This window comes from Acinonyx jubatus, chromosome E3 (assembly GCF_027475565.1).
Source record: "Acinonyx jubatus isolate Ajub_Pintada_27869175 chromosome E3, VMU_Ajub_asm_v1.0, whole genome shotgun sequence".
Taxonomy (NCBI): domain Eukaryota; kingdom Metazoa; phylum Chordata; class Mammalia; order Carnivora; family Felidae; genus Acinonyx; species Acinonyx jubatus.
Genome location: NC_069398.1, coordinates 34,536,465 through 34,559,290, shown reverse-complemented (window position 1 = coordinate 34,559,290; position 22,826 = coordinate 34,536,465). Strand labels below are relative to the sequence as shown.

Genomic DNA, 22,826 nt, shown 5'->3' with positions numbered 1-22,826 from the left:
TCACACTCCAGCCCCTCCCGCCTCAGAAAAGGCTCAGGCACACACTCTCTCCCTCCCTGCCCGGGAAGTGTTCACGGCACAGAGCGGCTTGGGGCCAGGCCCAGGGTCGAACCAAGAGGGGTCGCGGTGCCAGTCAGCACCACAAACCAAAACCACACGGAAGACAGGGCCTGTCCACAGAGAAGATGCCAGAGCGCCGGGACAGCGCCGGACCTCGGCCTGTCACGCAGCCCAGTGTCAGAACGCTGTGTGCCTCCAGCAGCACAGAGACCAGTCTCCAAAAGGAAGCTGCACGGGCATTTCCCTGCAGCCCTAAAATAACCTCAATCAGGAGTCTTGTGGGAAATATCGGCCACTAAACCAGTGCTGGGATTTCGAGGCTGCCTGGCTACCATCCAACTTAACAGACAAATCCCTTCGGAACATTCCTCAAAGTACTAGGCCCCCTCTCCTTGAGCTCAGCAAGAAGGATTCTCTGGCTTCACAGGCAATCCAACCTGTCACCAGTGCTGCGACAGTTAGGAAGTCTGCAGTCAGACTTCCTGGAATCTCTGCCCGTGGAAGGGGCAAGCTCCCTCAGCACCAGGCCAGCCCCTCACGGTATCTGTAAGGACCTAGCATATTCACGCGTGCTCTCACACACACACACGTGCACACACGTATAGGCGTGCATGCATACACACGCAAAAATGCACACTACGTGCACACGTGTGCATGCGTACGTGCACACATACAGATACACACGTGTGCATGCAAACACGTACACTGGTACACATATTAATACGTGTGCACACACATTCACATGTACACACAGATACATATATACACAGATACCCTAACACATACACATGTACACTCAGGTACATTCACACACACACACAGGTTCATGTACATACGTGAACACACATACACATATGCACGCACACATGCATGCACATTCATACACACGCACACTCACATACACGTGCACACATACACACATACCTATACACACGCAGTCACGTGAGCCTACACTCACGTGTAGGTGTGCATGTGCACACACCCACACACCTTCCATGGGCAGACCAAGGCAAGCCAGAGGCCTGTCCGCACGCCTGCCGGGCCACAGCCGGAACCCCTGCAGTGCCCGCCGAGACCACCCACGGTCTTCCCTCCTCGGCCCTGGCTTCACGGCTCTTTTCCCACTCCCCCGGAGTCAAGCCCTGAAAGTTCACGGGAGACTTCTCAACAGCTCCGTCCCTGGCCAAGGAACAGCCGGACTCACTTTATAGGACTGCAGCAAATCCAGGAAGAGGTTCAACTTCTCCACCACGTCATTCTCTTCCTGTTTGCCCTAGAAAACAAGGGTGGGTGACCAACACTGAGCACCACGGGACCCAGAGGCCCGGCCACGGCCTCCCATCTGCAGGCCTGAGCCGGCCCTCCCCCCACGGCCACCAGCCAGCTCTGCAGAAGAGCCCCCTTCCCACACGACAGCCCCCCACACAAGGCAGGGGAGCCAGAGAAGCCAGCGGCTAGGCGAGAGCTACATCCTGGACCTCCAAGGTCACCCGTCCACTTGCGCTCGCCGCTCAACACCACTGGGCCTCGCGGCCCGCCAAAGCCACGGTCACAGTTGGGGCCAGGCTGGCCTCCTGGGAACACCCAATGCTAACACTGTGCTCACGGCCACGTGTCCTGAAGGGCTACAGCACAGCTTACGTCCTTCAGCTCCCAACACTTGCCGAGCACCTCGCCCAGGCGCAGCACCGGCTCCTCACGAAAATGAGCCCTTTTACGACCTCTAGAGCTCCAGCTGTGGCAGAGCATGAAGAGCGCCTCTCATAAACCGCACATCAGGCCCAGTGTATAGAGGGTGCCGCCGGAAGGCGGCAGAAGGTGTGAAGAAGCGAATAGAAGGACGTGTCTGAGGGGGTTACGAGCACCGCACTGCGAGCCAGCGGTTCCGGCCCACGCTCTGCGGCCGACTCAGGGAACCCCAGGACTCCAGCCCGATGACCTCAGAGGCTCCAGGCCACTCCAACCCACGCCCAGAGCCAAGATTCCAGCCAGTAAGGTTACAGGAAAATAGCAGTGTTTCAGTCTTTTAAAACCTGGAAAGGAAAACACCAGAGATCCACGGTGCCCCGTTCCTTCCTGAGTGGGCGGGGGGCCCAGGAGAATGGAGCCTCCCCCAACCCGGCTAGTAGTAGGAGGGCCTGAGGGTCATTCCTGCTCGCGTCCCTGGCTCCCAGGTCCTCGTTCTAGTCTGATGCCCCAACGCGTGAGACCCCACACCGCCATCCCGTCCGCAGGGAAACGGCCCGCTCTGGGTCTCAGTGGTCTCGCTGGGCTGCGGTGATGCAGATGTCCTCACAGTCTGCAGAGAACAAAGCCAGGACGCGTGGAGACAGAGTGAGGAAAACCCTCCCTCGCATGCCTTTGCTCACACGGCCAGAGTGACTAGAACCCCGGCTGTGCTGGATCAAAGTCCTGATGGGCCTCTGATCCACTTTCACATTCAGACGACACTAATTCCACTTCACCGTGAAAACCACCGCGGACAGAGAGCAACATTCAGGAAGTGGCACTTCCTCAGACGTCGCATTTCAAAGCAGCCTCCGTGAGATATCAGAGAATCTCGGAGCCGGGGGGAACTTCAAACTACGAACTTGCACATCAGAAGCCCGAACCCTGTCTCCCTCTTCAAACGCAGAAACCCAGCATCCAAATCTCAGTCGGAAACCACCGGAGACGACAGAGTTTGGAATTTCCACCCCGCGTCCTGCGTGACCTCGGGGGGTTCACGGTGCGCCCCACACACACCCCCACCCCTGCCACCAGGCTACTTGTTGAAGAAGGAGCTGTCTGGGGCCCAGGATCCCCGCAACCAGGATAACTTCACTTTTCCGTTTTACAATCAGCTGTGAGGAAAGTTCAACAGGTTAAATGAGAAGTGTTTTAATGACTTCATCCAGCCCCCTCCTTTTCACGGACCAGAAACAGGCCCGAGACCAAAGGGACCTGAGCCACGTCCCAGCACAAGACACCGGCCGTGCACTGAGCAGGCTCCCTTCTCCACGCTGCCACACCTCCAACACCACGTGCCCGGTCCTCCCCGCGGTGGAAATGTGGGCGCCACGCAGACCTGGACACGGACTTGGCCCGGCACCAATTCCGAGAAACGCCAACACCAGTTTCTAATGGGAACACACAGGCACCAGAACCACGGAGGAAGAAAACCTGGGACTTTCCCTACCCGCAACAAGATCAGATCCCTTCTTCAACACTCAGAGATATCCTGGGCCCCTGAGGGCCCCACGTGAAGCCTGAAAATCCCCCAATTCCACGCTTGGGGATCGGCCACCGTCACTGTGTTCTCCGGCTTGCTACTAAGGAGCTTTGCGTCTGAGGCAGCAAGGCTTTCCCAAGTACATCACTTTAAGTTATTTAAAACCATCTACCGTTTTTAGACGGTTTTAGATGGTTAGGGAAAGACCGTTTCCCCAAGAACTGGGCAGCAAATGCTCACCCTCAAAGTCATGTAGCAGTTTTACAGCATAAAAGCACCCAGATGAGCCTTTCTGGCTGTCAGTGAACACCGTACCTTCCAATCGATCCCCAACGACCACACCGCACCCGTGTGGATGGCGGAAACATTTCCGGAGTCTAACTGGGTATCTGGGGGGTACGAGGGGGCTCTCGCGGGGTGCTGCAGCTTACTCGTTGTTCTCTTGGGTGACCGAGGGGCCAAATACTTGCTGGCTGGGACAGCACAGCGGAAACTATTTGGTCCACCCACAGGTATCTGAGGAAGTCAGAGATTACGTTTGCCAGGGCAGTTACAGCGTCTGATTTCAGCAGAGTCAACCCTCCGAAGATCAGACCCCATCTGTCTTCGTCATCGGCAACCCTCTTCAGAGCCAACGGCTCACAGGAAGCCGCTCGGAACTGACGGGGATGTGCAGTTCCCGCGGGGCCCAGCAATCCACTCGCCGCAGACTCTGACCTCTGAAGTGCACGTGAGAAGATGTCCTGCGTGTGCTCCCCAGGTACAGAATGTTCTTCGGAACGGACACCGTGGAGAACAAATTCACTCACCTGCTGGGCGGCCTTGTCGGCGAGCAGTGCAAATTCAACGGACAGGCCTTTCAGTGCCTGTTTCAGGGACCCCCACGTGCTACTGTGCAGAGTGGCCCAGGAGGGGAGCGGGGTCGTATCAGACCCTAAAGCACTAGGGGAAAAAGAGACGGACGACAAGACACTCAAGGCCTGGGAGCTGACCTGGCCGTCCGCCACGACAACCCGTGACCCAGGACGTGCGTCCGAAAGGCCGGGCCTCAGCCCCTCCCCCAGACCTCGGGACCAGTCCCGGCCAGCAACCCCCAGCGCCTGCGGGGGAGGGCGGAGTCATGCTGACAACAGCCCTCAGTGTCCTTTTCCAAGTGAAATCGACCCCTTCTCAGATCTAGTCCCAACCTCGGGAGAACGTGTGACATACATGTGACACACGTGTGACATAGTGGTGCACACTCACGTATTGAGGGATCCACGTTTCCCTGCCTAAATGCCTCAGTTTTCTTCTTCCTAACATCACTGACCATTTCCCCAACTCTCTGCTTCCCCTTTCCAAAGTGAACCAGGTCAGAACGGAGGGGATTCTGGGCAAGCACCTCTGCCTGGACGTCGGCAGGCCCCTCCCCACCTGACCGAGCCCTGCAGAGCTGGGGGCACCTGCCTCAGCTCCTTCCCGAAGATGAGGAGGTCAGCAGCATTGTCGATGGCCCTCGACGCAATCCGCTCGGCCCGGTCGCGAAGCTTGTGGAAGCTGTTGTAGATGTTTCGAATGAGCTCCCGGCTGACAGCGAACTGAGTCTGGATGTCGGCTGGGAGGAAGTCCTGACAGGGAGGAGAGAAGGCCGTGGGTTACTGGCCATGAAGTGCCTTGGGGAAAAGACGACCGTCGGCAGGGGAAGAACGGTACCCACTGAGCAGCCAGTGAGCCCAGACGCCAGGCCACGGGGGAACTTCGCTGGGCCTCCCTTCTGGTCCAGGAAAGAAACAGCCCATCATCACCCACACACCACGGACACGAAGCGGAGTGGCCCCTAGTGTCCGCTGAAGCCGGATCAAACTGACATCCTGCCGAAACACACCCCTGTACTAACCTTCAAGTACTAACCTTCAAGTACTAATCCTCAAGCTCAGAGTGACAATCACAAAGTCCTAACCCTTCCCTCGAGGCAGGGCTTCCCAGGGGCCCTCACTTTCCCCCAAGAATCAACTTCTCACCAGCTTTACTGTTAACTACCTGTTAATATTAACCATCGTTTACCGTAACATTAACTAGATAATGCTTAGAAAACAGGCTGCTTAGGGAATGAAATGAAGGTAAGATACATGTATTTCTGTACGGAGAAGCAGTTGAACAAGAAAGGAGGGCCGCCCAGGGGTTCAGTCAGCTAAGCGTCCGACTCTTGGTTTCAGCTCAGGTCACGATCTCGCGGTCTGTGGGATCGAGCCCCACGCCAGGCTCTGTGCTGACAATGCAGAGCCTGCTCGAGATCCTCTCTCTCCCTCTCTCTGCCCCTCACCAATCGCTCTGGCTCGCTCGCTCTCAAAATAAACATCAAAAAATTTAAAAAAGGAAAGGAAAAAAGCTAGCCAACAGCTACCTTAATTCTTTTTAAAAAAAGAGCAGACTAAATTTTAAAATAAACCAATGTGACAATCACTCCCCTGAAATCCGAGAAGCTAGTGACGAAGCCAGTGTCTGCCCGAATCACAAAAAGCCTCAGTCACGTCCGGGCAGGCCGCTCAGAAGTCTGGGACCTTGCCAGACGACAGCCTCTCTGAGCCTGTCTCCCCATCTGGGAAATGGGCAGCACACCCGCTGTCTGAAAGGAGAGCCGATGAGAAAACCGCGCCGCGGGCCTTCGTGTCGTCTCCAGCACGCGGGGGAGGCCCAGGGCGGTAGCTGGTACGCGGTCGCCGCCCTGGTTGGGGGGGCGAGTGTGGCGGCGGGAGCGGTACCTTGGCCCGAGGAGCCAACTTGCAGCTCATGAACTCGTCTCCAACACACTGAGCCGACTCCTTCAACTTGTTCTGCACGTCCTGCAAAAGGAAGACAGAAACGCCACATCCACCAGCCGCAGCAGCGTCTGCCTGAGACCCATTAAGTCAGCGAAAGGCAGGATGTAGTCCTGCCTCCAGAGAGCCAGGTTTCCACGGATCTGCTCTCACGTAAGTATCCAGAATCTCTTCCCGGACTTTTCTCCACTGACCTCCACCTTCAGGACGGCCGTCCACAGACAGGAAAGCCTGACCTAACGGCAGCTCCGGAGGGGAGACCTGTCTCCAGGAAACAGAGACCGCACGCACACGGCAGGGACGGCGTCCGTGCTGCTGTCGGGCTCGTCACATCTGATAGGTCCCACCCACATGGGGCACAGGGACCAGAAACGAGGTCTCTTCCTCCCTGCACACAGACCCACGGGCCCCAGGCCCACGGAGCCCCGGGAGAGCTAGTGGGGAGCACACAGGGGCCCAGCCCGGCCCTCTGACAGCAGGCCTCCGTGGCAATCCACATCAAGGACCCACAAAGAGCCACGGGAAACACAGGCAAAGATCCTAACATGCAGCTGTTTGTGGGTCAAGGAATTCTAGAATTTCAGAGAGGCCCTGAAGACCATCTGGCCCAATTCTCTCGTTTTACCAGAGGAAAGAGTCAAGGAGGCCATAGGGACACTCTACCTGTGTGAGAACAAGGGGTCAGAGGAGCCTCATGCCTCTAGAATGGGGGCGCCGTCCGGCTCCACGTCTAGGAGCACCCTCCCCTGTCGTGAGCCGTGTACAGCTCCCACGTCCCACCACGTTCCTCTTGTGGCAATGAAGATCCCTGCTCTAAAGGAACCTGTCCACCCAGCGTTCAGAAGACCCACACTCCCAGCTCAAGGGCAGGCAGTCACAGAAACGTCCCCCGAACGACTGCTTTAGGTCCCATAAAAGAGGCAAAGGTGACAGGTACCCCTGGCTGGCATAGAGGGAAAGCCAGCGGCCTTCTCAAGGAGGGTCTCGGTGTGTCTCATCTTCCTGCAGGGGAAGGGAGTGTGGGATCGAGCCCCTCCTAGGTCCCTGGGGAAGGGAAAGCTACCGTGTTGGAGCCCCACCCCCACCCCACCCTCTTCCTAGGCGGAGCCGGCCGCCCTGGGGACCAGGCAGTGACTTCCTCCACAACTGTGAACAAGGACACTGCAAGACAGCAGAGGGACGCCCACGGCCGCCTGGTTTCTAACTGAAACTAACGTCCACGTGGAGACAGTCCCGGCACGCAGGTCTATGCTGCAGCTCCACTAGAAAGACTCAGCTCAGGGGACTCCTGGGGGGGCTCAGTCAGGTAAGCGTCCAACTTCGGCTCAGGCCATGATCTCACGGTTCGTGAGTTGGAGCCCCGTGTTGGGCTCTGTGCTGAAGGTTCAGAGCCTGGAGCCTGCTTGGGATCCTCTGTTCCCCTCTCTCTCTGCCCCTCCCTTGTGTGCGTGCTCTCTCTCTCTCTCTCTCACTCAAAAATAAACATTAAAAAAATATATAACTCAACTCAGCCTTCCAGTGGTACTTAAGGTGGCTCTTTTCGCTTCCCAGAAATCGCTCATCCTGATCTGGGGTCTCGAGCATTTCCGTAACCCCTCCCAAACAGAGCCTCTGTGACCGAGCCTCAGTGCCCACGGCGACCGTGCAGAGAACCCTCTACCTGGATACACAAAATCCTGCCAAGCCAAAGCCAGGGGCGCCTCGTAACGTTACACCCCCGTGATCTGGGAGGAGAGCAGATGTCACTCCTGGCACCACGAGGGCGCAGACTCCCGGAGGGCCCCCAAACAAGGAGGGCAGGAGAACAAGCACGCTTAGGAACGCCACTCACGCGGGGAGACTCGGGGCGCACCCACAGCAGAGTGATACTCACCGGGCCACTGAAGGACAGGAAGAGCCGGAGGGCCACGTCCTCGGAGAACGGGGGGTGCCGGGCCACCAGGTTAATGAAGCGCCTCAGGGCCCTGCGCCGGGCCTCAATGAACTCGCGGTCGGCTGCAGACCGAGAGCAAGGGGTCGGCCGGCAGCCTGCGCCGCGCCCCCCGCCCCCGCCCCCCCGGCCATCTGGAAACGTGACGGGAAAGCCCGGGTCCCCTCTGGCGTAGCCCACAGTAGCCGCCCCTCGCCGGTCCCCAGCGTGAGCACTGGGCACCACCAGTGGGGAACGAGGGGTTCCGCGGCACCCACCCTAGCTGGCCCCCGCCTTCCCGCGCACGTCTCGCACCGGGCGCCCCGGCCCCCGCCCGAGCCCGCTCTACCTCCCAGCACTCTCTTGGGCGGAAGGGCTGGCACCATGCGGTAGGGGAACTTCTGCAGCAGCATCTCATGGAAAACCACGAAGTCGTTGTACCGTCTGTACACGGAGGACCTGAAGCGCTAGAAGACAAGAGGGCCCGCGCTCACGCCGGACGCCGGAAACCTCCCCGGGTCAGCGCTCCCCTCCCTCCCATACCCCCCGCCCCGAGACGGAACCCGCGCGACGCGGGGCCTCATCCCCGCTCACGGGGCCTCCAGGGCAAGGACGGGCGCCCTCCTCCCTCCCGGCACCGCGCGTATCGGGCCTCACGTCCAGCCCCCACCGCGGGCTTCACGGAGCGCTCAGCCGCGAAGCCGGCACCCACCCCACCCTCAAAGGCAGCGCTCGGACCGGAGGCCTTCCCCATTGGGGGCCGGGGCCGTCCTCCCACACACGCCCCAACACCGGCGCGACAGCGTCCCGGGCCCAGCGGTCGACGCAGACCAGACCCCGACGAGGGGGACGGACGGAACGGACGTCCGACTGCAAGTCCATCTGCCCCGTGGCAGATAAAACCGCGGGTGCCACGAGGGATCCACGCGACAGAGGCGCGACCTGGACCTACTGGAAGGGCCCACGCGACGGACGCGCACGAGCCGCTAGCCTGGGAAGTATACAAGCTGCCCTGGTGGTAAATGATACTGCGGAGTGAGAGAGGCCGGGTGATTCCAACAACAGGACGTCCTGGAAGAGGCGGAGCTGCGCAGGCAGAAGACGGGGGCTGCCTGGGCTCAGGGCGGAGGGAGGAGCAGGGGGAGCACAGGGGACTTTTAGGGCGGCGAACAGCGCGAGGGACACGGGACGGTGGACACCTGCCGTCCCACGTTCGCCCAAACCCACAGAACGTGCACCCACCCAGAGGGACCCTCCCGTGAACCATGGACTCCAGGTGATAACAGCGTGTCAGTGTGGGGTCACCGGCTGTGACAAATCCACCATCTGGGGAACACCGATAACGGGGGAGTCTGGGGGGGGAGCGGGGAATTACGGGAAATCTCTGCCCATTCAGCTCAGTGTTGCGGTGAATCTAAAACTACCCCCTAAAGTCTACAAAAAAATTAAACATGCTACATGAAGAAAAACACAAAGTCAGTTGTGCCACGTGCTGGGGACTGCATGTGTCGCGCCCCCTCTGGATCTGCCCCAGCCTCTGGCGAGCGGGATGCAGGACAAAACGCGTGGCCCCTCTGCCTGAACACCTGCAGGCTGATCCCTCCGCCCGGCAGGGCTGCCTCCTTACGAGACGACACACGTGCTTAAGGAATTACGTTACTGAGACGGAAAAGGCCAGAAGCCCAACCTCATGCCCCTCTGATGCACCGTCACCTGGGGGAATGGCACCCACGGGCATGGGAGAACTAAGTTTACTCACAGGCCTCGGTGACCGCAGCTTGTAAACACCATGAAACAAAAACCCTGTGATTCCTGGGGCGCCCGGGTGGCTCAGTTGTTTCGACTTTGGCTCAGGTCGTGATCTCTCGGTTCACGGGATAAAGCCCCACATTGGGCTCTGTGCTGACAGCACAGAGCCTGGAGCCTGCTTTGGATCCTCTGTCCCCCTCTCTCTCTGCCCCTCCCCTGCTCTCTCTCAAAAACAAATGAAAACATTAAAAAAAACAAAAAATACAGCGGCACCTGGGTGGCTCAGTCAGTTAAGGGTCCATCCTGACTTCGACTCCGGTTAAGATCTCACATTTCATGAGTTCGAGCACTCTGCACTGACTGCAGAGCCTCCCTGGGATTCTCTCTCTCTCCTCTCTCTCTGCCCCTCCCCTGCTCACTCCTTCTCTCTCAAAAATAAATAAAAACATTTAAAAAAAAAAAAAAAGGAAAGAAAGAAACCACCCTGTGATTCTGGATTCCCATGGCACATGCACACGGCCGTTCGGTTCGGAAAACGCACTTCCTCCCTGGATGACGACAGAAGCCTGACAGTGGCGGGGCCCCGTCACCAGGGCGGCCCTCTCGCCGGTGGGGCCCTGCTCTACCTGTCCCTGCACATCTCCCCCTGACACAGAGGGGCTGCACAAGACCCAGGATGCTGTCGGCTTGACAATGACTTACTCCTCAGTTTCTGAAGAATAAATCCCTCCCCCCACCAATGTTTACCCTAACAGCACTGGGATATAGAAAGAGAACAGACACACACACCCGCCCCCAGTATTTATTCTAACGGCACCGGGATTTAGAAAGAGGACAGACAGAGGGACAGGGATATCAGTGTGCTCCATGCAGACTCGCAGTCCTGGTGCCAGACGCCTCGTGAAGTTCGATATCGGCGGGCAGGATAACAGGTCAGATGGCGTCCTTAGAGGGGATGAGGTGGACACACCAGTCCTGCCCTCGAAACTGGATTCGCTGCCGGAAGCCCCGACTCTATCCTCAGGATCTCCCAGTTACTACAAAACCACTCCCAGGCCGGCGTGTGCCCGCACCTGGTGCTCAGAAGGCGAGTGAGCTCCTACGAAGCAGCATCCCAGACGCAGGGAAGAGGGGAGCGGGCTGGGCTAGGGGTGTGGCTGAGCCAGAACAGGACCCAGGGACACGCACACGCAGGCTCTGAAGACGTCTGTTGGGCACCCTGGCTCTGAGCATCGAGTTTTGGGTCTCACCTTTAAGCCCAGCACAGACTCTCTGCAGTCCTTCTCCGCCTCATACCCTGCCCTAACGTGTCCCCACCCCTTCCCACCTCCTCCCAACACACACATACGCACGCACGCACACACACACACACACACACACACACACGCACGCACGCGCGCGCGCTCTGCCCCTTACCTGGCTGGAAACCTCGTATTCCACATGCTTTAGGAAGAGGCCCTTCTTCTCGGGAATGAGCTCCACCTGCACGGTGTCCCTGGCCAGCAACTCCTGCAGGGTGTACGAAAGCAGCAGCGGGTTCCCCTGCGGCATCTGCATTCGACTGGGGTGTGGGTCCCTCCACTCGCTGACCTGGGGCGCTGGCAAGTCTGGAGGGGACAAAGCGACCGGCCAATAAAAACGGCTGCTCGGAAGCAGAGGCTGCCACGGCGGGCCTGCCCCCGCCGCGTGCTAGCTTCGCACGTGGACCGTGGCCACATCACCCCCGTTCATTCAGGCCGCGGAGCTTGTGCCCCGAAAAGTCCCCACGCCATGAGGCGTCCACCCGCTCGTGAATCAGCAGACACACCCCCCTTTCCAGGACCAGTCAGATCTAGTTTTCAACCTGGGAATAGAAGAAAGTGAACTATTCATAAGTTACGTGCAAAAGAGCCCTCCTTTTCTCTAGAGTCGAAAAGGAGGTTAAAACTAAGAGCCGTAGAATTTCTCTCTCCCACTGTTTCCACAGTGAACACGCATGACGTCACGTGCCAAAGCAATGATTCCAATTCCACGTAGGTAAAAACCCACATCTTGCTCAGAGCCATGGTTCCTGATCACACAAGTCAAAGAATTAGGCCCTCAAACCTCAGCTTCCTTGCACATCACTCACAAGGCAGCAAAATACAGGTCCGAGAGATTACAGGCTAAAAAACACAGAAGTCACAGGAAAAAGTCAGTTTGGCTTTTAGTATAGAGTTTGAAAGAAAAAGAGTTCTTTTCGGTTAAAACCTGTAATAGGGGCTCCTGGGAGGCTCAGTTGGTGGAGTGTCCGACTCAGTTTCGGCTCAGGTTATGATCCCAGGGTCATGGGATCAAGCCCTACATCAGGCTCTGCGCTGAGTGTGGAGTCTACTTGAGATTCTCTCTCCCTCTCTCTGCCCTCCCCTGCCCAAGCACGCATGCTCTCGTGCTCTCTCAAGACAAATGTTAAAATATATGTATACGTACATACGCTACATACATAATAAAGGTATCCCATAGCGGGAGAGGGGGTCAGAGTCTGATCAACATTGCTATTGCTATAAATAACCACAACAAAGTGTACATTTTTTTCTTTTTCAAAATTTTCTACAACGTGGTTATTTCGCTTTTTTATGATTTACTTCTTAAAATAACACTTTAAGATTCTGGTTTACATTCTAAACAGAATTAATGGCCAGATTACTTTCATCTCTGAAATTACTCAGCATTTTAGAATTTAAAACGTAGCTGCTTTTAATTGACCTTAAAGCTTAAGAAAAAAAATAAACTAAGGCCTTAATGCTTACTTGGGAACCCCAAGGGCCTCATAAAAAGTCCACACGAAAACTAAATTATTATGTGCTCTACAAGCAGTAAGCTCCCAAGTGAGGGCACATATCCTAGGGTCAAAACAATCCACCAGGACGCAAGAGGAAAATATTAATAATTCTATTTGCATTTTGTTCCCTTCTTTTCAAACTTATATTCTTGTGATATCATAACACATGTAACATAATATTAGAGTAGTGCGTGCATGTAACTTACTAAAACACGTGTGTATAGATATGTGTGCATATATTTGCACGCGTATTACATGTGCAAATGTGTATGTGTACGAGTGGGTGAATATATGTACACGAGTATATGTGTATACAAGTGTGTGTGTACATGTGTATAAATGTGTGTGCAAGTGTGTGTATATACCTGAGTGTGTGTGTGTAAGAGTATATATGTACGTGGGTATGTATGTGTGTGAACTTGAGTGTGTGTGAGTTTATGTGTATATGGGGGGGGTACGTACATGTGTGTGTACGTGTGTATACACTACTGTGTATATGTGTACATGGGTATGTATGTGTATCAATGCACATGTGCACGAGTGTGTAGATGGGATGTACATGTGTTCAGGTGTATGTGCGAGTGTCTGTATATAAGCATGTGAGTGTGTGTGTACATGGGTGTGTATGCATGTGAACATTAGTGTGTATGAGTATATACATACATGAGTCTGTATGTGTATCAATGCACATGTACGTGAGTATGTGTGTGTATATACAGGGGTGTACATGTGTACAGGTGTGTATTTGCAAGTGTGTGTATAAAAGTGTGAGCAGTGAGCGCGTGCACGACCATATACGTACATGGTGTGCGTATATTGCATGAATGTGTGTACATGTGTATATATGTGTATGAGGTATGTGTACATCAAGAGTCCCCAATATCTTAATGGCCAAAATGTGGAGACCACAGCTTCAGACAGTACCTGTTCTCCCATCCTAAAACCCAGCCCCTTTCCATGTGAAACTATTCTGGTGGCCTTAGAACTGCACTGACCCAGTCTCCAGGGACCACACATACCCTGGGTCAACGAGACAGCACGTGTGTCTCAAGTACTCACTCAAGTGAGTGACGAACAACACAGAGACACTGGGCTCAGCAGTACCCGTTCAGCTCGTGGCTACCAAGTGTTCCCACCACCGGGCACAATCTATGAGGATCCAAACTCCAGGGCGAACTGGAATACACCGTGACATAACTTTAATAGCACCCAGGTAATGAGCCAGGGGGCCCAGACACAGCACCAGGACACGAACTCGGGGGACAAAGACGCCCTCAGCTTTGCTCTGGATGCATGCTGGCTGTGGGGGAGCCTGGCACTTAGAAGGGCACTGAAGGAAAGCTGGCTGAATGACTCTTTACTGATATTTACTACACTTTCACGAGTGAAAGGTAGCATGTCTGGGGGGAAAACAAAGTCTTAGGTAACTACAGCACAGAATATGTGGAAAAACAGGAAATAATCAAGTTAAAAGGTAATGGAGAAAGAACATTTTTATCAGAGAAAAGATGTGCAAATCATGTATCTGAGAAGGTACTGGTATCTGAAATATACAAAGAACTCTTACAACGCACTAGAAAAAAAAAGAGAGAGACAGAGAGAGAAATAACCCAATTTTAAAATGGGCAAAGCATTTGCATACACATCCCTCCAAAGATATACCAGTGGCCAGTAAGCACATAAAAAGATTCTCAACACCATTAACCGGCACGGAAATGCAAATCACAGCCACAGTGAGATACCACCCACTGTGACGGCTCTAATTAAAAAAAAAAAAAAAGACCAGTGAGCATTGGCAAGGGTGCAGAAAAGTCTCGCTCATGCTGGCAGAGGCTTACGCGACGCAAAAACAGTCAGCCACTTCCTCGGTGTCAGAGGCTGAGCCGCTATATGACCCAGCAGCTCCCCTCCTGGAAATACACCCAAGCCAGATGAAAACGTGTGCCCACACAGAGACCTGGAGACAAATGCCCACAGCAGCACCAAGTGTGAGAGCCAAGGACTGGAGAACCCCAAGCACCCATCAACGGTGAGGGGATAAATAAAAGTGGTTCATCCATACAACAGACTCCTTCCGCCGTGGAAAGGAATGAAGAACAGGTTCACACTACAAGATGGGTAAACCTTGAAAACCTCAGGGGAAGTGAACTAATCCATGCAGGGGATGAGTCCGTCCACAAGAAATCTCCAGAAGAGGCAAACCTACAGAAACAAAGCAAACGGATGCCTGCCTGGAGCTGGGGGCAGGGGGGGGCAACGCCTGGAGAAATGAGCAGTGACTACTGGAAAATAGGGGGTTTCTCGGGGAGACGATAAAATGCTCCAGAGGTGATCATGGCGATGGGTGCACGACCCCGTGAACACACCAACGACGCTGTATTGTACACCTTAAATGAGTGAATTGTATGGCAGGTAATGACAATTCTACACGCCTTAAATATAAAAGGCAACATCAGTAAATGGAAGAGTCCTCTCTTCTACAGAAGCAAAAATGGTCAGAACCAGCTCTTTGAGGACACTGGGAATTGAAGGTCTGTGGCAATCCCGGGCACATTTATTGATGCAATAATTAGCGAAATTGAGGTTATACTGGAGTAGGGAGGCCCTTCCTCCAGTATGGCTGCAGTTGTCATAAGAAAAGGGAAGACCACACAAAGACCCAGAGGCACCCGACACGCGGGGGTGGGCACGTGGCAACGGAGGCAGAGACCAAAGGGACACGGCCAGAGACCAAGAACACCTTGGCAGCCTCAACCACATGCTGGGAGAGGCAGGAAGGACCCTCCCCTACAGGGTTCAGAGGGAGTGCAGCCCTGCCCATGCCTGGATCTCAGACGTGGGGCCTCCAGGGCTGGGAGGCAACACGTTCCTGTTGTTTCAAGCCACCCCATGTGTGCTGCTTTGTTAGAGCAGCCACACACAACTCACACGAGAAACTTTACAGAATTCGTTCTGAGAGGTCATTAAATAAATCTACAATGGTCGGCAGCAACACCTTGGGGAAGGAGGAAAACGTGATTTCCCCAGAGCTGTCACGTTATATTATTTAAACTGTCAGGTTCACAACTGAAGTTTACAAGACACGCAAAGAAGTAAGACAGTACAGCCAAACACAGGGAAAAACCACCACCAGAAACTGTCCAAGAAAGGCCAGGCATTGAACTCCTTCGACAGAACTGAAGGAGGGGCGCCTGGGTGGCTCAGTCGGTTGAGCGTCCGACTTTAGGAGAGCCTGGATCCTGCTTCAGATTCTGTGTCTCCCTCTCTCTCTGCCCCTCCCCTGCTCATGCTCTGTCTCTCAAAAATAAATAAAAACACTAAAAATAATAATAAAATAAAGAACTAATGCAAAGGAGGAGAGCAGTCCCAGCAATAGAAAATATGGATAAACAGACCAAAATTGTACAAGAGGAGCAGGAAAAGATTCTGGAGTCAAGGAGCTCAACAAACAAAATGGAAAATTCACAAGCAAGGTTCAATAGCAGATCTGAGTGGGCAGAGGGAAGAATCAGCAAACCTGAAGACAGGTCAACTGAGACTGTCCGGTGTGGAGGACAGAAAGAAAACAGAATGAAGAAGAACGAACAGCCCCTCAGCAACCTGTACCAACATCACCGACTGCACCAACAACAAAACCGACTGTACCAACACCACCGGCTGTACCATCATCATCAACATGAGCAGCCCAAGAGAGAGGATCAGGAAGAATAGGTGAACGAACTGCCAAATTTTTCCCAAATTTGATTTTTAAAATCCAGGAACCCAAAAAAACCCACCCAAGATAAAGTCAGGGCGATTCACAACTAGACAGGTCACAACTGCGTGGTTCAAACTGCACCATTCTGTGTCCAGAGACCCAGAGAAACTCTTGAAAGCACCAGGAGATCAGCAACTGGGCAAGACGAACAGCTCACTTCTCAGAAGCCACGGAGGCCGCAAGGCAGTGCGATGGCACATGCAAAGTGCCAGAAGACAGAACAGTCAACCGAGAATTCTACAACCAGCAAAACTATCCTTGCAAACCAAAGGAGAAAATAAGACACCCCAGATGACTAAAAGCAGCCAATTCACTTCTGCACTAGCAGTCGTGTTGTTCCTTCCGAGAGACAAACCCACGTGTGGAAAGAAAGAATGCCAGTAAAGGTAACTGCACTGGTAAATACGAAAGGCAGTAGAAACTTATCCGTAAGTTTTTCTGGGTGACTTAAAAGACAACGTATGAGGCAGTCATCATAAATCTGTTTTGAGGAGCGTACAGTTTATATGGAAACAATCTGCACAGCTGATAACAGAATGGGGAGAGGAAGGGAGCTGTAAGGGAGCAAGATTTCTACACGCCACTGAAATTAAACTTGTACTAATCCAAGCAAGATTGTTACACATTAACATGTTGACGTGTACTCCCAGGGCAATCACTAAGAAAATAACAGGAATAATATAGTAACCGAAACAAGGGAATTTAAACCGTACACTAGAAAATACCTATTTGATGTAAAACGAGGTAATAACGGAAGAACAGAGGAAAGATAAAAGTAATGAGGGAAAGAAAATTTGGGAAGCACCAAGCATGTACTGATTTTGTTCTCTTTCTGATGGGTCAAGTAAGCTAATCTAAGACATATTAAGCTCAGTAATGATTACCAAAGGACCACAGGATGCTGAAGAACCTGAACTCTGACCACAAGAGAATCTAAAAGTCAGAACCCAGGGGCGCCTGGGGGGCTCAGTCGGTTGAGTGTCCAACTCTTGATTTCAGCTCAGGTCATGATCCCAGGGTTGTGGGATCAAGCCCTACATCAGGTTCCAAGGTGAATATGGCGCCTGCTTGACATTCTGTCTCTCTTTCTCCCCCACTCATGCTCGCACTCTTTGAAAGAAACACACACACACACACACACACACACACACACTTAAAAGTCAGAACCCAAAAGGTACATTTTATTGTTACTTTTGTTAACGGGGTCACCATGTTGTCCAAGCTGCTATTTTCCTTTCTTTTTTTTTTTTTTTTATTTATTCTGAATGAGAAAGAGTGACCAAAGGAAGGGCAGAGAGAGAGGGAGAGAGGGTGGAGGGGGGACAGAATCCCAAACAGGCTCCACGCTGTCAGCACAGAGCCTGATGGCAGGACTCAAACTCACGAACTGTGAGATCATGACTGGAGCCTAAACCAAGAGCTGGACACTTAACCAACTAAGCCACCCACGTGCCCCCCCTCGTCGAAATTTCAAAAAAAAAAAAAATTTTAATGTTTATTTATTTTTGAGAGAGCGAGCAAGTGCAGGCAGGGGAGGGGCAAAGAGGGAGGGAGACACAGAACCCGAAGCAGGATCCAGGCTCTGAGCTGTCAGCACAGAGCACGACGTGGGGCTCGAACCCACGAGCCGTGAGGTCATGACCTGAGCCGAAGTCGGACGCTTAACCGACCGAGCCACTCAGGTGGCCCTGGAAAAGTTTTAATCTCAAGAAAGCTATGATTCCAAGTATCAGTTTCCTAAACTGGGACATGTCTTTTGAAATGTTTAAGAAGGAAAACAGATCATTCCAGATCAGCTAACCTGTCATGCAACAGACCACACACCGTGGAAAGGGCAGAAATTCAGGGAGAAAGGGTCTGGTTTTCTGTGGGAGTAAATGTCAAGCTCACTGACAGGACTTAATACCCTTATCAGATGGACAACGAATCGCACACCCGCCCACCCCGCCCCAACAGGTAACAGTTTCCAAGAGAGGCAGTGAGGCCCCATACTGAAAGGCTCCGGACAAAGGATGGGTTTTGACCTCAGACGGGTGTGTGTTGACACCCAGTCTCTCATTTCCTACAGTGTGTGCCCGGCAAGCAACCCCCTCCGAGCTAACCACTTACCACCAGTAAAATGCAGGGGTAAGGCTGCCTGCCCAGGGCCAGGCCCTCGTCAGCAACAAACCCTCAGAGGCCTCTCTAGCGGTGCTCCCGCTCTGCTCCAACCCTTCTGACACACAACTGCTCCACCACGGGGTTTGGACTCAGCCCAGAACCCAGTTCAAAGCCTTGCCTTGAAATGCCACTCACGGTCCGAGAGAAGCTGGAAGGAAGCGGCTCTCAGACCCGGAGGCTCAGCGCCTCGGGCTGATTCCACACTGCCCCAGCGGCCCTTGTGGGAAATGAGACACCAGAGCTCAAAGTAACTACCTGCTAGAAATCAGTGAGTAAGCCCCTGCCTCCCTTCGGGATTACCGTGCTCCACTCCGAACCACCTTCGTGCATCTGTGGACTAAAAGGCAGAACCAACTGCCCGTAGCAGTAGGTGTCTGGGACGGTGATCCAGGCTGGCCCGCGGAGCGAGGCCCCACGGGTGGCAGGGATGAGGCCCAGTCTCCACCCCGGGGGACACCTCGCTACCCGACAGATGTGCTGGCTCCAGGTGACTGTAAGACAGCCTGGCAGGTGTTGAAGGAACAGGCACTGATGGGGAGTGGCGTCACTCCCAAGCCAGCCACCGGCGCGCCGCGGGACCCCCGGCGTGGGCCTCTGCCGCTCTGCAGCGCACACAGGGAAACGGTCAGTGAGCAGCATTCAACGTGTCCGGCTCCGAAATTCTGGGATTCTCCAAGCCAGCTATCCACAAACGAAAAGCAATGAAACGTCACACAGAGCCCACTGTCCTTCCCCCCCGTATTTCCATCAGAGCCTCTGGGCAGCAGTCCTGCCACGGGCACGCCCCCGGAGAGGTCCAGCCCCCAGCAGCAGGGGCCCTTCCTCACTCGCCACAGGCCGAAGCTTCGGGAAACCAACAAGAGTTGCCCAATGAGCACGCGGTCACGCACACCCTCACTTCATGAAAGCAAGCCCCGGCAAATGCTGACCAACGCAGAAGTCACAGACCAGGGGACCCTGCACACACACAGGAGGCTGCACCCGGCCTGGCCAGCCGCCCCACCGTGGAGGGACAGCACCAAGCACCCGCAGATACCCCAACTATGCCCCAGCTCGGCCCACCCCCGGGTCTCACTGCTTGCAGAGAGCCCCGGGGGGGTAAAGGGCTTTCTCCACCGTGGCAGGTCACGTGTCCTCCAAAGGCAGCCAGGGAGAAAGCTTCCTGCCATCCGAGTTTAGCAGCACGGTGGGCGGGAAGTTGCGTTCTGATGGCCCCCAAGTTCACCGTTCTACCACCACGCGGATCTGTCCCTACTGCCGTCCTCGGCTGCTGGCTCACCAGCACGTGGGACCGGGACCGGCGAGAGATGGCACATGCATCAGGGTCCACTGCTGGGCTTGACCAGACACTGAGGGGTACGACGGCTAGTATCCAAAGTCAGGAAGTAAGTGTGGGCAAGGACGCGGAGGGACCGGACGCCCTGGACGCGGAGGCAGAGACGGACAGTGCCCTGCTGAGGCAAAAGGTGGGGCAGGTCCTCACGAAACAGAATCACACGTGACCAGCGATCCCGCTTCCGGTCTATCCCCAGAAGAACCGGAAGCAGGACCCGAAGAGACACCCGCTCGCCCACGTTCGCGGCGGCAGGATTCCCGGCGGCCGAGAGGTGGAAGCGACCCACGCGTCCACCGACAGACGACCACAGTGTGGTCCGGCCACACGATGGACTATCACTCAGCCTTAACAAGCAAGGAAATCCTGGCACCGGCCGCCACGTGCGTGAACGCAGAGGGCGGGAGGCTGAGTGACACAAACCACACACGGAAGGACGGACACTGTAGGATCCCACTCCCATGAGGCCCCGGGGTCGTCAGACTCACGGACACGGGAGGACGCGCACTGGGACCCACTCCCACGAGGTCCCGGGGTCGTCAGACTCACGGACACGGGAGGACACGCACTGGGACCCACTCCCACGAGGTCCCGGGGTCGTCAGACTCACGGACACGGGAGGACACGCACTGGGACCCACTCCCACGAGGTCCCGGGGTCGTCAGACTCGCGGACACGGGAGGACACGCACTGGGACCCACTCCCACGAGGTCCCGGGGTCGTCAGACTGACGGGGACAGAAAGTACATGATGGTATCAGGAGCTGGGGGAGGGGGAGGGAGGTCAGTACTGAATGGGGTTCAATTTGGGAAGATGAGAAAGTTCTGGAGAGGGACAGTGGGGATGGCTGTGCAATAACGTCAGTGTTCTTAATGCCACAGAACTGCACACTTGAAAATGGTTAACATTTTATGCCACGTATGTTGTACAATTAAAGAAACACACTCAGGGGTGGCTGGGTGGCTCAGTCAGTTAAGTGTGTGACTTCAGCTCGCGGTTCATGAGTTCGAGCCCCACATCAGGTTCTGCACTGACAGCTCGGAGCCTGGAGCCTGCTTCCCATTCTGTGTGTCCCTCTCTCTCTGCCCCTCCCCCACTCATGCTCGCTCGCTCTCTCTCTCTCTCTCTCTCTCTCTCTCGCTCGCTCGCTCTCTGCGAAAATAAACATTTACAAAAAAATTTTTAAAAAGAAAGAAAGAAACACACTCGGATCGCTGGGTTGAACCCCCAGAGTCTAGGGTAGGGCCTGAGAACCCGAGTTTCCAACAAGCGTCCAGAGGCCCCAGTTTGAGAACCGCTGTCATAGGACGAGCGGAAGAAGGACCTCAGGGCCTCGCCTAGACCCACGGCCCAGACCGGACACAGACCAGGGGTTCATATGTGCTGCCACCTTGTTCTGCTCACCCATCAGAGACAGCAGCGACAGCAGCGTTCCAGGTGACAGCTCTTCCTCCAAAGTTACAGGGAATGGACCCAGCAGGAGTCCTCGATTTTCAACAGCAACACTCCTTCTCAGGCTCACCCTCAAAAACTGCTCTAAGCGACTGTGTTCTTCTGAAATTTGGCTGTTCTCAGGAAACAGAAGCGACAGTGTCCAGGTCCTCATGGTGGCCATGGCCTCACGACAGAGAGCTCGGCGGCCGGGTGGCCAGGGAACACCAGGGACACCCGCGTGTGCAGCACACAGTCCTTCAAGAATGAGCCCTAACTCGAGCCCAAACACACAGAGGCTGTCACAGCCTCGGTTTTGCTACCCTTCAGACGCAATTTTCTTTCAAGAACATTTCACGTACCATTACGCTATCTTATTTGAAACGTTTATTTATCTCGAGGGAGAGAAAGAGCGAGCACAGGAGAGAGGGGCAGAGAGAGAGACAGAGAGAGAGAATCCAAAGCAGGCTCTGAGCCGTCAGCACAGAGCCCGAGACAGGGCTTGAACTCACAAACCGTGAGATCACGACCTGAGCCGAAATCAAGAGTCAGACACTCAACCAACTGAGCCGCCCAGGCTTTTAAATACAGAAAACCCCCCACCCCTACCATCTGTACACATCCGTGTCCACTTTGCACGTGCTCTCCGCGTGCACAGGGATCAACAGACACACAGGCAGTTTCTTAAATACAAAGTGTGTTTCCATGTGTGTACGTGACGTTTCTTTCAAATTTTCTGTCAACACAAAAACCTTAGCCATTCACATAACATAATCACCATGAACATGGTTTTCCCCTCAATCTGTGTTCCTACATACATTTAAATGCACTTACGTTTGTTTTTGTCGTGAAACATTTCAAACAGAAGTAAAAGTACAGAAAATATCATATTCCGTGTATCTACCATGGAAATTTCGTAACATTGTGAGATATTTTTTCTGAAAAAAAATTTAAATACAAAAAAGACATCACAGATGCACACCCACCCTGGCCCCCTTTCCTATTTGAAGGTGACCACTGTCCTAGAGTGGAGGGATATCCATTCCAGGTAGGTCTTTGTGCTTTCCACGTGTCCATAAGTGTGTGTAAAGTGCATGCAAGTATTATATTTTGTCGTATACAACAGACACAATTTTTTTTTCTGGTTTATACTGGAACAGAGCATGAGTACAGAAGAGTGTACCTATCAAATCTGTTCAAGTCAATGAACCGGCATAGCATCGGGGCAGCACCCACATAGAGAAACGGGGACACACGCCCGGCTCCCTTTCGGCCACTCCCCCGCCAACGGTGCCAGCCACCTTCTAACCCACGCATTATTTCTGTCTGTGGTTACACCATATACACGGAATCAATCCGTAAGTTCCCCTGTTTCTGACTCCTTCCACTCAGCACAACGTGCAAGGCCCATACATGTCACCGCACGCAGCTGTCATTGCTACAGACCCCGCTGTGTGATCGGGCCACGATCGACCTATTGATCGTGCTGCTGGACACCTGGGTAGTTCCCAGGGTTTTCCTATTACACACAGTGCTGCTATGAACACTTAGCACACATCCTTTGGTGGACACATACCCCTCATTTCTGTTGGGTATGTTCCTTAAAGTTCTTGGATCC

At 54.2% G+C, this 22,826-nt stretch overlaps 1 protein-coding gene across 5 annotated transcripts in view; it reads right to left on the bottom strand.

The window, feature by feature from the left end:
* Positions 1–22,826, bottom strand: part of SNX8 (sorting nexin 8) — a 38,869-nt gene that overhangs the window by 2,506 nt on the left and 13,537 nt on the right. For 2 of the 5 annotated variants that reach the window (XM_027042375.2, XM_053213033.1), the window contains exons 2-8: positions 11,144–11,334; positions 8,328–8,445; positions 7,943–8,064; positions 6,013–6,093; positions 4,718–4,878; positions 4,081–4,213; positions 1,265–1,333 (exon numbers count right to left, since the gene is read on the bottom strand). In XM_027042375.2, coding sequence (XP_026898176.1) covers positions 1,265–1,333; positions 4,081–4,213; positions 4,718–4,878; positions 6,013–6,093; positions 7,943–8,064; positions 8,328–8,445; positions 11,144–11,334 — 875 coding nt within the window. Of the gene's footprint in view, positions 1–1,264; positions 1,334–4,080; positions 4,214–4,717; positions 4,879–6,012; positions 6,094–7,942; positions 8,065–8,327; positions 8,446–11,143; positions 11,335–11,606; positions 12,131–19,723; positions 20,517–22,826 lie in introns of those variants that run through there. The other 3 variants (XM_053213035.1, XM_027042374.2, XM_027042373.2) reach the window with 3 other exon arrangements.